We start from the raw sequence: 15,469 nt of genomic DNA on the forward strand, positions 1-15,469 counted from the left end.
CTATAAAAAGCAACCGGGGGAGCCTGCAACACACCAGCAGAAGAAATTAGGCTTCGTAAGGCATATAGAGGTACCCAGATTGCTACTGTAGCTCTTCCAGCGGCAGTTGTACACGATCTGCTCAAAGTATGTGGCAAAATACGAATTGGATAGGTCAACTGTAAATTAAAATCATCAAGAAACCAATTCGATGTTTTAAATGCTGGCTATTCGGACATTATGGATTACAGTGCAAGAGCGAAGTGAATCGGACCAATCTATGCTTTAGATGTGGACAAGAAGGTCACAAAATAGCCAACTGTATAAATGCAGCAAAATGTGCACTATGCGCTGAAAATGGAAACTCTGAAAATGTAGCACATCATGCCGGCACTCACAGATGTCCTCTATATAGGGAGGCCATAGAAATAATAATGAACGCAAAAGCATGAAGATAATACAGCTAAACATGAATCATTGTGAGGCTGCACACGACTTGCTTATGCAGACGGTAAGAGATATGAAAATTGATGTTGCCCTCTTATCAGAACCTTACAAACATCTATCTGATTGGCCATGGGAAACGGACAGTACAACCAAAGCCGTTATTTGGTCCTGTGGCAAATTTTGTTTCCAAAATGTTGTTAACAATAGCAACGCTGGATTTGTCGCAGCATCATTAGATAGCATACATTTATACAGCTGTTACGCTCCACCTAGTCTTTCTTTGCCAGATTTTGTCGATTTTTTAGATCGTCTTGTGGAGGATGCAAAACGACACCACCCCGTAGCGATAGCCGGTGACTTTAACGCATGGGCGGTAGACTGGGCAAGTAGGAAGACTAATGCAAGAGGTAAAGCACTTTTGGAGGCCTTCAATGCACTTGACGTGGTTTTACTTAATAGTGGTGATAAACCAACCTTTGAAAAGGGCAGTGCAAGCTCAATAATAGACCTTACTTTTGTTAGCAATAGCCTCGTCAGAGGAATTTGCAATTGGGAGGTATTAGATATCTACACTGCTAGTGACCACAATGCAATCATCTGGGAAATATCAACAAATAGAAACATTAGTAGACATGCGAAAATATCTAAAGCCATTGGGTGGAAAATAAAATCTTTTGATGAAAGCGCCATGAGAGTTGCCTTAAATTGCGAACCTATAATTTCAGAACACGCAGATGAGCATACTAGAGAGCTGATGGAGAGAATAACCGAAGCCTGTGATATCAGTATGACTCGTAAACATGGCATAAATCAAAGACAATCTGTGCACTGGTGGACTGAAGAAATCAGCTCTCTTCGTAAAGAGTGCCTAAAGAAAAGAAGGATCTCTCAGCGTGGATATAGTCTCAGTAATTCTGCACAACTGGTAGTGGAATATAAACAAGCACGTAGACAACTAAATAAAGCTATCAAAGATAGTAAAGTTAGGTGCTGGAAAGAACTTTTGGATGAAGTCGAGGAAAATCCATGGGGAAGACCTTATAAGACTGTAATGTCTCGCCTCAAAAGCCAGCCAATACCTTCACCAACTTGCCCACGACTATTGAATAAAATAGTAACTACTTTGTTTCCACGACAACCTAATTTGAACTACCAGGTAACACATGTAGAACAGAATAATATTCCACTTATAACACTGCAAGAACTGATGGAAGCTTGTCATCGCGTTGGTAATAGCAAGGCATCGGGATTAGATGGAATTCCTAATATTGCCTTGAAAACATCAATTATGACATCTCCGACAATGTTTCTTAATGCATATAATACATGCCTGAAAGAAGGAGTTTTTCCACGAAAATGGAAACAGCAAAGACTAGTGCTTATTCCCAAAGGAAAAAAACCACCAGATTAACCATCATCCTACCGTCCAATATGCATGCTGGATACAGCGGGTAAAATTTTTGAAAGAATAATTCACCAAAGAATAGATTGTTCTGTAATAACACGATCATACGTGCTTTTAATAAAAATATGAATTCATTGTTCAATGTTGATCAAAGTCCAAGATCTTTTACATGAACGCGGAAGACGCCATTCCTAGAATTGACACGTACAATGCATAATATATAGAGTCGGAATTATTTGTATTAACTAGTGATGTCTTAGTCAAGACTCTAGCTAGTGATGTCTTAGTCAAGACTCTAGCCGAATGATGATATATTAAGAGTAGTCTTAGATAATCTAAGTGGAGATTATGTCTGTGAAGTAAAGAAATAAATACAGTGTAAAACATTGCAAGTGGATTTTTATTGGAACCAGAAGTTTGTCTCTTCCAGCGAATACCTTATTGAAAGGACCCATTAATCTGAAGAGAACTCTCATCAAACCAGTCGATCAAACATTATTCCTACTGCTCGACCCAAGGCATCAGGAAAGGTTGGACGGACATTATTACCATATCGTATAAAGAAGCTACTACAGTAATCCATATCCAGGACTGTGGATCTTACAACAAAAGGACCTCCAACCCATACCCGAACCATACTACCAACCCCATTATATCATTTCATGGTGTCAAGCGGTGGATTTCCTTGTAGTGAAGTGTTAGTTTTGTGAATTGTACTTGGTGAATTCTGGATCCAGTTTTCTTCGCACCCAGAGGCGGCAGGGTCATTAAAGTAAGCAGAGTATCCAGCAAGCAGCAAGACCAGGACTAGCACGAGGAACTAAAGGCACCAAAGGTGGCAGCATTACCGAGATAAACTACGCAGACAGAACTACGCAGGCAGATCAACGCAGACTTCTTGACTAAGGCTCACTCCCCAAGTAAGAAAAATCAATCCTGAACACCAGACCAGAACATCATAGTCTTTAATTTTTTTTTAAATTTTATTTGTCAATTATAATATTTATAAATATTATTTTGTCAATTTGAATTTTTTTTTAAGTATTAGGATTTTCGTTGTACTTGGGTAACATTTTTGTAACAACGGGCAGTTCGATTATTGTTCACACCACTATTATTTTGTTGACTTCACGTAACCATCAAGGTTAAGTTCAAGCTAATATTGTTAACTAAGCATTTTTTAACAAAAACAATTACGAGCATTGCCAGGTCCAAATTTCACAACAGAAATATTTCAAAGTAAAATAATTGTAAAGATTAGTAACAAAGTCATCAAGTAATAATATAAAAGACTCAGAAAGTAATATTGAAAAGTAAGTGACTCTAGTTAATGACTTTGAGTTTCCAATTTACTTTTGTAAATCTTTTTATAACGTCGCGATTTTTATTGTGGCTTTAAATGCCAGTATAAAGGCGAAATGCCTAAAGGATTTAGTGTAGCCATTGTGCCACTTTTCAGGCGATAGTGCCAATCCTTCATATCAGATAGCCTAATATTAAATTGTTCAAAAGAAACAATAGGTATCTGACAAATAAATAATTAATCAGGGTAGGAAAAACCCGAATGGAGACTCGTAAGGTTAGTGAAAACCGCGAGATCTTAAATATATTTGACGTAATTTTGATGACTTATAAAAGACTCATGAATCCGTGGGAACGAGTCCATAAAATCTTTCAAATAAATTTATTTCGTTATTTTCATTTTAGGACCAAAACACGCTCGTTGATTTTATCGATTTTATTAAATATTAAATGAGAATAAATTCCAACTATTAATGTTGAGTATATAAATAATTTTAAAATATTACATAAGAATAAAATTTTAATCTTGAATATAATATAAAATGAACTTTGAAGTTTTGTGTGAAAATAATTGAACTTGGATATGCAAATTTCAATAATAATTAAATTTAATCAACTGCCCATACCACAAAATGTTACAGAAATGAAGGGGATAAATTTAAATTAATGTCAATAATAGCAATGTAACTATCCCCATAGAACAGAATTATAAATTGAAAAAAAAAAATAGGAAAATAGAAAAAGTCCATGTTTGAAATATTGATACTAAATGACTTCATTTTAAATTCAATTCAATTTGTTGGTGCTATATTGAACGAAAAATATTTCCTAAATTTCCTCTACAAATATTATAAATTTTATTTTGAAAATTAGTAAGCGATTGAGTAAATTTGTTTTCTATTATTTGCGTAAATTGAAAATAATAATATTTTTCCTAATTGAAATTTTTATAATTGTTCACACTAATTTCGATTATTTGCGTTAATAGCATAACAAGCTTTATCATATTTCTATTTTGAAATTTGAGTAAAGAAATATCACGTAACATTCGGATTCAAACCTTAACAAGGCACGCAATACAAATTTGCTTATGATGTATTAACTTCGTTAATGTTATGAATCTTGATGTATTTTACAAAACTTTATTTTATTATTATTTAAAAATTTTGTGAAGTATTAATTGGCGTCATATTTTTATTCTATTGAAATTTCATTAATTTAATATTTTAATTTTGATTTTTGAATAATTTTATCGTAATCTATTTATTTCATTTGACATATTAATACTTTTGTAGTTGTATTTTTATTTTTATAAATAACTATGAATTTCGAGCGTTCAAAGTAGATAAAATAAAACCAATAAATTTCTTTGAAATTAATTTCTATCCACTATTTATTCACTTAAAACAAAAGTAATTTTGATGAGTAGTATCAATAATTCACATGGAAACAAAATATAGAAAAAATATATACAATAATATATTTGTATCAAATATTCAGAAATTGAAAGGCCACTCATTTTTTTTATTAATACTGACATTCTAAATTTAATAATTTCCAATTAATATTTTTATATTGTATATTTTTATAGTAAAAATAGAATGTTCAGATTAGAATTTGAAAATAAATGTTATAAAATTAAGAGGGCCCAGAAATGTATTAATGTAGAAGTATGTGACAACACACAATTATTAGATTACAAGACGAATTATCACTATCTTCCATTCCTATCTAGATGTAATGCATCAGAATGGCAACAAGTGTGCAAGCTATTTTTTAAAAATCTTCGAAGATTGATACAAGATTCTCATACAGCTTCAGTAAGAAATAATCGCGCGCGCATTTTTAAACATCCTATTAAAAATATGGAACTGAATCTGACAGAGTATTTTGATCATATTTTAAATTCGAATCAAATAAATAAATTATCATACAAAATTAAACAATTTATTATATTAAATTTGTGAAAAGAAAGAGAGATCTTGCACCTTGTTAATATTCTTATGCAAATAGAAAAATTGTTTTTATTATTTTATCGAAACTAATTAATGATAGTGATAATGGATCAAAATAATTAATTTTTAAATTTTTTAGAAGTTTTATTGATGTATATAAATCAAATAGGTCACAACTTCGTTTTTGTCTACTAATCATTTTAAAGCAGTCACACAAATTATGCAACTATGCGAATTCATATGGTATTAGATTGCATATAAGAATATCCGAATAATGTAACTAATTATTGTTTATAATATTTTGCTGTATTATCAAAATCCTACTTTTGAAATTAAACAAGCTGTTGAAACTAAATCAAAATAATTTTAATGAACTATTAAAAATCACAATATGCAGCAAAGTATTACAACAATATTAGATTTTTTTATGTTAATTTTGTTACCAATATTATCATCAGAATTGTTAACTAATTATTATATTGCAGACATACTACAAAATTTTATACTTTTACTTTTTCATATTTTGCAAATTTTCAAATTTTTCTCTCTTTTGCTATAATCAATTGTACCATAGATTACTATTTTTTATTTATCGAGGACGATAAATTGTTTTAGAGGGGAGGAATCCCAAATAAATTGTAATTTCTTTGTTTTTTTTTTTCTTTTCAATTGTTAGAGGACTAACAATATTCTTTAGGGGTGGCGTGTTCTGTAATAACACGATCATACGTGCTTTTAATAAAAATATGAATTCATTGTTCAATGTTGATCAAAGTCCAAGATCTTTTACATGAACGCGGAAGACGCCATTCCTAGAATTGACACGTACAATGCATAATATATAGAGTCGGAATTATTTGTATTAACTAGTGATGTCTTAGTCAAGACTCTAGCTAGCGATGTCTTAGTCAAAACTCTAGCCGAATGATGATGTATTAAGAGTAGTCTTAGATAATCTAAGTGGAGATTATGTCTGTGAAGTAAAGAAATAAATACAGTGTAAAACATTACAAGTGGATTTTTATTGGAACCAGAAGTTTGTCTCTTCCAGCGAATACCTTATTGAAAGGACCCATTAATCTGAAGAGAACTCTCATCAAACCAGTCGATCAAACATTATTCCTACTGCTCGACCCAAGGCATCAGGAAAGGTTGGACGGACATTATTACCATATCGTATAAAGAAGCTACTACAGTAATCCATATCCAGGACTGTGGATCTCTCAACAAACGGACCTTCAACCCATACCCGAACTATACTACCAACACCCTAATAACATTTCAAGATGCAGTAGTTGATCCAATCCTAGCAGACAATCAGTATGGTTTTCGCAAAGGGCGATCAACTATCGATGCTATAAACTTGGTAGTTAATACCGCCAAGGAGGCAATTGCTGGAACCAGATGGAAGGGGGGTTCAAAAAAGTACTGCCTTGTAGCTACATTGGATATAAAAAATGCTTTCAATTCTGCAAACTGGGATTGCATTATGAATGCACTCCGTGACAAGAACGTGCCAGCATACCTATGCAATATAGTCGCAAGCTACTTTACAGACAGAATTCTAATGTACCATTCACGCGATGGTACAGAAGAATATAATATAACAGGAGGTGTGCCGCAGGGCTCTGTTCTAGGCCCTTTGCTGTGGAATATTATGTATGATGGCCTTTTGAGACTAGAGTTTCCAGAATGTGTGAAACTAGTAGCATATGCAGACGATGTTGCCATAGTGGTTGTCTCCAAACAAATTGATGACATCGTAAGCCTATTCGATATTACATTCAGAAAAATTAATCGGTGGATGGGAACAATGAATCTCCAATTAGCACAACAAAAAAGTGAAGCTGTTCTTATCACTAGTAGGAAAAGAATTGAGACCATCAAGCTAAAGATAAGAAATCTTGAGATCACGTCAAAACCTCACATCTGTTACCTTGGCGTAATGCTTGATGCTCGTTTGAATTTCAATCAACAGGTGGAACACGTTAGTGCTAAGGCGTCAATAGTTAGGACAAAACTTGCTCGACTGATGCCTAATATTGGAGGTCCTAAACAAACCAGAAGGATATTACTATCGTCAGTTATTACTTCGGTGCTGACATATGGTATCTCCATATGGGGTGATGCTCTTAAATCTCAAAAATCGAGGAGAATGGCAGGGCCCTTATACCGTCTCAGTGCTATAAGAATTGCTTGCGCATTTCGCACAATATCGGCGGAAGCAGTGTGCGTCATTTCAGGAACTGTGCCTCTCTTAGTCTTAGCAGAGGAAAGACGGACAATTTACCATAGAAGACATCAACAACTGTGTCCTGAAAAGTTAAGATTAGAAGAACGGCAGAACAGCATTGACCGATGGCAGCGACTATGGGATGTCGCTGTAAAGGGCAGATGGACGCATCGTCTCATTCCTAACATCAAAGTCTGGCTAAGTCGCAAGCACGGCGAAGTAAACTATTATACTACGCAAATGCTATCAGGGCATGGCTGTTTTCGAGCCTACCTACACCGATTCAAGCACGATAGCTCGCCGGATTGCCCATATTGTTTGGGCGAAATCGAAGATGCTGAGCACGTGTTCTTCGTGTGCCCGCGATTTGGTGCTCTACGGGATGATGTGGAGGAGACATTGAGACGCACAATTACCCCAGGTAATGTTGTTGAAGTGATGCTGACAAGTGAAGCTGCTTGGAACGCCATAGACAGATTTGCGAGAGACGTTTTAATGGACCTGCGTTCTATAGAGAGAGAAAGGGCGAATGGGACTTCGCCCATTTAAAAGATAAGTATAATGTTTATGAATCATAACATTGTTTATAACAAGTTAAGAATTGTAACATTCTAGATCCTCCCTCCACGAAGTAATGCTTAACGGCGGTTTCCGTGGGGACCAGAGGCAGGGGCAAAGCGGAGGTTTTAGTCGGTATTATACCAGGGCGGTATCGAGTCCGACATACCCAGACAGAAGACCGGTCTGGGATGCATAAAAGCATTTCCTTCGCTATACAAAAAAAAAAAAAAAAAACATACACACACACATACATCCATTTTTTCTAAGGTATGCCAAAATATTCAGAAACCTCTGAAACGTAAAGATATATAAAAATATTCATTTTCGATTTTTTAACTTCCCGTAGGGTAAGTTATAGTAATCGCAAAAAAATCGAAAATGAAAATTTTCCAATTTAGTTTGTGGTTGAAAATGTAATTCTCAATTTGTATGGTATGTCTTAATTAATTTATCATTATATTTTCAGAAATGAAGAAAACAGATCCAACAATCAAATTAAAATAAAAGAATTACAGAAATTCATTAAATACATTAAAGGCAAGAATGTATCACAAGTAGAAAATTTATTCAGAATTTACTGAGTGATCGAAGGCCCTAGGTAGAAAATGAGGTTCAACGAATCATTGGTATAATAAATAAATTTCCTTCACTCAAATATAGTGAAATGGCAATAGTTTTTCTATTGTTGTACTATATTTTATTTTATTTCATTTTAGGTGTTTTAGAAGTTTAAAATTCAAAAAGTTTAGATGGAAATCTTTTGATAAATACAATATGACATAATTGAAAATCTCACGAATGTATTGTCTATAGAAAGTAAGAATACGAAAATAACTTTTATTTCATTTCATTGAAGAAAACAACTCCAAATTTTACAATAAATTGACATTAAGATAATTCTTTTGTGAGATTTTTGTTATTAATTATATTTCATGTTAAATTTGTTCAATTATTAATTACAAATAATTAATATTATCACCAACATAATTTCAAAAATAATTTATCAAAATTATTGTAACATATAGTTATTTGCAATATAATTGTAATTTTTGTAAAATTGTGATTTTGATTTGAAATAATGATTTTGATTAATACATATAACCTTATCATTTTATAATGTCTATATATTTCAATATAATATAATCTTTGTGGTACTACAAAGCGTAGATTATAATTATTAATATTAAACATTCTTCAAATAAGCATATGGTTAACACACCACTACGTCGTGTTCTCATGATATCAAACCCGTCGGGGTGGTTTCATAGTATCACACCCGACCGGTGTGTTAGTCAAAACAGGCAAAAAGTAGATCAAAAGTGACTACATACAAATATCACCCCTTGCCGTGTTATAGTACTCGACATATGTTTGCAGTGAAGGCCGAACTGTTGACGGTGTTGCCGTAAAATCTTCAAAGTGTCCTTTCTCCAATGATTGTTCTTCTTCGGCTTGTATAATTCTTTCCAATCATCTGTCTCAGAAACTTGTACATTTTCTTTAGGAGATTTTGATGAAGCATCATCTGAATATTTTTTTTTTCGCAACTGTAAATGTTCTATAGCAACTGCTATGGTAAACTAATTTAAAAATTTGGTCCGATAAAATAATATTTCTATATTTCAGATTATAAAGTTTTCTTAAGTTATTTTTTTTTACATTTTGTCAGTGTCTCTTCTAAAAATAAATTTAAATATGTTTATTAAATGATTCCACAAATGATACTAATTAATTTATCAATAATTATTAAATCAGTACCATGCATTAAATTCATAGAAATTATATTGCAATGGACTGCTAGTCGAGCGCAAAATAAGTGCTCAAACCTAGCTCAAATATGACTGAGCGATCATTGCCGAAGACAATAGCGGACTTTCTCGATTGATTAAATGTCATATGTTAAATGTTCTATTAATGAATAGAAAAGTCATACTTAGGTGAAAGAAAAAAGATAGCTATACAAAATTTATGCATACTATCAGACCGAATGGTAGCTGAGTCTTTTTACTTTACTGATGTAGCGGGCCGCAGGATGCTCATCCTTGACGTAAATTATGATGCGTGTTATAACAATCGCGCCAACCTAAAGGCAAAAAACTGAACTGATCAGAACTGAACCATGAATGATGGCAGGTCATAAAGGAAACTAGTGGGGCGCATGGCATCGAGCCTTAAGGCAAATTGCTGAAACTTCCCGTACCAAAAATCATTTTTTAAAAAAAAATTAACATTTTTGAAAAAAAATTACTTAGGAAACTCTTCATTTTTTTTTGGAAAAAATACATTTGAAAAAAAAAATGTTTTCTTTATTTTGAAATATTTTGGAAGTTCTGAACTTTTTTTCAAAGCAATCGTACTGCTTTGACTGCATAGAGACGAAATATCGGAGCGGGTAATCGCCGCGGCGCCGTCTAACGGATAAACATTGGTACGGAACCCATAAAAATGTAATCAAAATTTATACTTATTATTAAAATCTCTATAAAATATATAATAATTTTATGTTCATATGTCTAATGATCATTTTTACCACCAAATGGCATTTTTTTTACTTTTTTCACTAGATCTCCAAAACCGCCTTCATGAAGACTTGCATTCATGAAAATTTAATCAGTTGTTCATATTGTCAATACAAGTAAAATGTTTTTTGATTTATTAAAATCGGACACTCCGTTCTCTTAAAAACTGAGTTACCGTTTGTGGCACTTTTTGCCCCGTATCTTCGAAACGGTTAGACCTGCCTACGCCAAAAACTAATCAGCACGTCTCCTTATCAATAGCAATCGAATGTTTTTTGAATAATTGAAATCGGTCGAACCGTGTTCCCGAAATTGTCGACGAAAATTTGTATCCGCACACACACACACATACATCCACTTTTTTCTAAGGCATGCCAAAAATGTTCAGAAATCTCTGAAACGTAAAGATATATAAAAATTTTCATTTTCCATTTTTTGCGATTACCTTATAATCTAATATTTATAAGAGTTGTATAAGCTGAATTACAAAGATAAAATTATTTATTTATTTGGTATATAAGTGAGCATTAGAACTTTAGCCAGAATTTAAATTAAAATCTGAATTATTTAAAAAAAAATGGAAAGATTTTTTTTCCAAAAGCAATTATTATTCTGCATCTTTCGTACGAACAAAGTTTTTTCGTATCTTTTATGGTTTAGATCACAGGTTCCCAAACTTGTTTGTGCCGTGGACCCCTTGCGATATTATTCGTTTTGTCATGGACCCCCTATATTACGGTTTATCCGGGGTTTCCATCTTTTGATCCGTTTTTTTTTAAAATCAATATTTGTCCCGGATTTTTAAAAAGTATAGGTTTAAGTCTTAATTAAAATTTCTTTTTTCTTAATTAAAATTAAATTACAACCACTTATCAAATTAATTATGATAATCAATGTATTGTTTATCTCTTGTAAAACGTTGTGAATGAGAAAATTGCTGAATATAAAATTCCAAAGGCGAATTTAATTTCATAAAATTAAAAAAAAAAAGAAAACAAACAATAGTATTTTTTTCAAGTTAATTATGAAGAAAATTGAACAAAGTTTTATAGAAGTCTCAAATGCGAAAAAACATATAGATTAAAAAATATAAGATATAATATAAAAGCATGGTAAAAGATGATTGTAACATATAATCGAGTTAAAAAAATCTTACTAAAAGTCCGCAATTGTAATTTGAAAAAAATATTTTTGAACTAACTGTTTTTTATTGTATTTTTAAATGGTATCTTTTTACTACGTAACATATATTTGTTATTTGTGATACTATTAACAGATCGTCCTATGCTCAACATAATATATCGAGCAACAAAATGAATTTAAAATAGACTTCGCTGAGATAAATATATTAACGAGTTTAGTTTCAAAACTTAAGTAATAAATAGCGGCTTTATAATTATTTTTAATACAACATCAAATTGATCGTATTATTGAACAAATTGATTGATCATTTTCGAAAATACGGTTTACTAATTTAGACTTTTTTAAATTAAGCAAATTTGATTTTTAACTTCCCGTAGGGTAAGCTATAGTAATCGCAGTAGTAGTAGTATAATAATTTTTGCGAAGGCAGGTCTAGCGGTTTCAGAGATCGAGTGAAAAAAGTAAAAAAATGCCATTTGGCGGTCAAAAATAATCATTAGACAAATGCATATCAAATTATCGTGATTTTAATAATAAGTATGAATTTTGTTGGCATTTCTATGGGTTCCGTATCAATGTTGATCCGTTAGACTGCGATGCGGTGCTTACGCGCTTCGATTTTTTTTCTCTAAAACAGCCACGCAGCACGATTGCTTTCAAAAAAAGTTCAACATTTTCAGAAAAATTGAAAGTACATATAAAAAAAATTCAAATATAAAAGAAATCAAATTTTTCAAAAAATTCTATTTTTTTTCAGAAATTTAAAAGTCTTTTTTTCTTAATGTTTTCAAAAAAATTTAAAGGTTTTTTAAAAAATTTAATTCACGGTACGGTAATTTTAATTCCAGCAATTTTCCTTAAGGCACGATGCCATGCAACCAGTTAACGTTAATCCACGTGGAACAACTGACTGCTATAATAATAGTCATTAGGCACTACCAAACGTCATTAAGCACTACCAAACCTATAACATTTGTCAGTAAACATTTCATATAGGCAACTTTCTTCAATAACTAGCACAGAAACAAACTATTTGTTAACAAACAATTACTACTGTAATTTACTGTCCACCAAAGTACAAAATTACCTGTGTAATTTAAATGTCCAAAAGTTTAGTTCAAAACACTTGAGTCCAAATTCGTTGCTGAATTAACTAAAATTCAAATAAAATTTTGTTTATCGAATCTAAATAAGTGGTTTCTTATTTGCCTCTTATCTCTAATGCCTACAACACTTCGTTAAATTGCCATTTAAACCTCTATATTTGGTATTTATAAATTCTTAGGGTAAATCTTACCAAAATTAAGCTTTCAGCGTATAGTTTAACCACAACTCGAATGCCTACATGCTACAACTTACATACTTTATATAAATATGCAATGTTTTTCTTTACTTTTTGAATCATTTCTAAATATTGCCAACTATATTAAAAGATTTATTGTAAATCTACATATTATATTATCGTTTAACGTAAATAAATAGATTTTTACATGGTGTATTGTAATCCACTGCCGTGGACCCCCATTTTCATTTTGTGGACATTTAAATTTTGTTTTTGCCGCCGTGGACCCCTCGAAAGTTGCCATGGACCCCTGGGTGTCCATGTGGACCACTTTGGGAATCACTGGTTAGAGCAATCTGTGTAGTTGTTAACTTGTCAAAATGCAAAGTGCGGTTAGGTTGAAGCAACACTCCTCACGATTCGATATTTCTCTAAAGAAAACATATAAAGTATTATACATCATTAGAAAGGTCTCAAAATTCTTAGTTCTTTTTTCATATATCACAACTTCAAATTTTGTACGGTGTGGCCTACAGGCGAGTTGCCGTCGTAAAAATTCAGGAAAATCGGAAAATCTAGAGAAAATTATATGAACACATCTAACCATTTATATACCATTTTATTCGTAATTTTATTCTGCATCTTTCGTACGAACAAAGTTTTTTTGTATCTTTTACCGTTTAAGAGAAAATCGAGGAAAACTGGTGTGATCATTTATTGTAAAATTAGAAAATTTAAACAAATAATTAAAAAAAATAATATAACTATATAGAAATTATTCTGCATCTTTCGTACTAACAAATATTTTTCGTATCTTTTATGGTTTAGATAGTATAGAGCAATCTGTGAAAAATGCAAAGTGCGGTTAGGTTAGAGCAACACTCCTCACGATTAGATATTTCTCTAAAGAAAACATATAAAGTATTATACATCATTAGAAAGGTCTCAAAATTCTTAGTTCTTTTTTCATATATCACAACTTCGAATTTTGCACGGTGTGGCCTACAGAAAATTATATGAACACACCTAACCATTTATATACCATTTTATTCGTAATTTTATTCTGCATCTTTCGTACGAACAAAGTTTTTTTGTATCTTTTACCGTTTAAGAGAAAATCGAGGAAAACTGGTGTGAACATTTATTGTGAAATTAGAAAATTTAAACAAATAATTTAAAAAAATAATATAACTATATATAAATTTGTATTATATTCATTGAGATCTATAAAAATCAATAAATATATATTTTTATATAAAACTTTAAAAAAAACCAAAAAACACCTAAAAACTCAATAATTAACTATAATTCATATTATCCATATATATAAAACTGTTTGAACATCTGACAAAATTTTCGGAAAAAAAAATTCTATCATAAGGGTTCGAAATTTTCCCAGACTTTTGTCTTGACGATTCACACCGTAACCCGGAGCGACGCCTCGCCGCAGGTCAAAATCACGTCGCTAGGGACTCAGTCGAATACTTACGCTGTGGCCGCGCGCCTTATATAGGGGGATAGGTCGTGTCGAGTGCGATGCGAGCAAGCTTAGGCTAAAGTACGCTATATTGTTCAGGCGGGTACGGATATCATTCCCCGGTGTAGTTTTTATATCATATTCGATACTTTTAGTCTGTCAATGATATATTAGCGTAACTTTTAAAAATCTTGTGAGCCATATCTAGAATTATATATCCCGTATATATTCGGATGCTGGTTTGCGGCTATAGTTAAGTAGTGGAAGGATCATTCGTTTTTGAACGTTTGATCGTGGCAAATTGAATTTATTTGGGTCTGCGGACCGCAAATATGAAATCTATATATTTTAATAATATAGGATTTTACAAATGGACTAAAGTCAAATAGGTGGTTGGTGCAGCAGAACTGAGCAATCAAAAGCTTCTCGCAGCGATGGTCATTCGTTTTATGAACGTTCGATCGGAGCGAGTTGCAAACTGAATGTTGTGATTACTCGACAAATTATCGCTGTAATCAAGTGCGCTCCTATAGTATAATATACTGTGGGTAAAAGCCTCTGGCAATGATCATTCGTTTCATTAACTTTTGACCGGAGCTAGTCGCAAAATATTGTGCAGTGTGCAAAAGCAGCGTGACGCGGTTTACAACCGCTTAGCGCTCTTATGCATTGTGTGAGAGCACTGCCATGTATATCTGCTCGGTACCGTCAGATGCCTGAGCGAATGACGAAGTTTGTTGTGAAAACGGCGTTCTTTTTGAATATTATACTTTAAACGCATAGCTCAATCAATTCTTTGGGCGCTAGACGAACGTCTGGTGTTTCAAAATCGATTGTAGTAAACGCTTTCGTTAGTATTCTATATACTCTGCACATTTTACTCAAATTGTGCGAATTTGAACATTCGCTTCATTGCGTTGTTTTAAGAAGATGAAAGATCAGCGAAAGCAGATTTTTCAATCTCACACACAGTGAAATATTCATATTTCAATTTTGAAACGAGATCTTGTATCTCGGACCGAAAAGCGAAAGCTTTACGGTGTACTAATTGTAACCATAATAATCATACTAGTTTCAGAATCGCCCGAATTATCTTAAACGATTTCGAGGGAATCACGACCGAAACATGTATAAATATATATAAAATCACCCTGAACGGTGGATCA

The 15,469-nt window shown here is 32.5% G+C and overlaps 1 protein-coding gene and 1 non-coding gene across 2 annotated transcripts in view; both read left to right on the forward strand.

The window, feature by feature from the left end:
• The first annotated feature begins 448 nt into the window (after positions 1-448).
• LOC113384859 overlaps positions 449-15,469 on the forward strand; it is a 48,140-nt gene continuing 33,119 nt past the window's right edge. The window contains exons 1-2 of the mRNA XM_026622627.1: positions 449-1,083; positions 1,243-1,655. Coding sequence (XP_026478412.1) covers positions 449-1,083; positions 1,243-1,655 — 1,048 coding nt within the window. The remainder of the gene's footprint in view (positions 1,084-1,242; positions 1,656-15,469) is intronic.
• LOC113387168 overlaps positions 15,451-15,469 on the forward strand; it is a 155-nt gene continuing 136 nt past the window's right edge. Inside the window, exon 1 of the ribosomal RNA XR_003368121.1 lies at positions 15,451-15,469. This exon is cut by the window's right edge and continues 136 nt beyond it. This is a non-coding gene — a ribosomal RNA (5.8S ribosomal RNA).

The sequence above is a fragment of the Ctenocephalides felis genome, unplaced genomic scaffold (assembly GCF_003426905.1).
Source record: "Ctenocephalides felis isolate EL2017-DRISC unplaced genomic scaffold, ASM342690v1 CF-g0.4_SCAFFOLD_03571, whole genome shotgun sequence".
Lineage (NCBI taxonomy): Eukaryota > Metazoa > Arthropoda > Insecta > Siphonaptera > Pulicidae > Ctenocephalides > Ctenocephalides felis.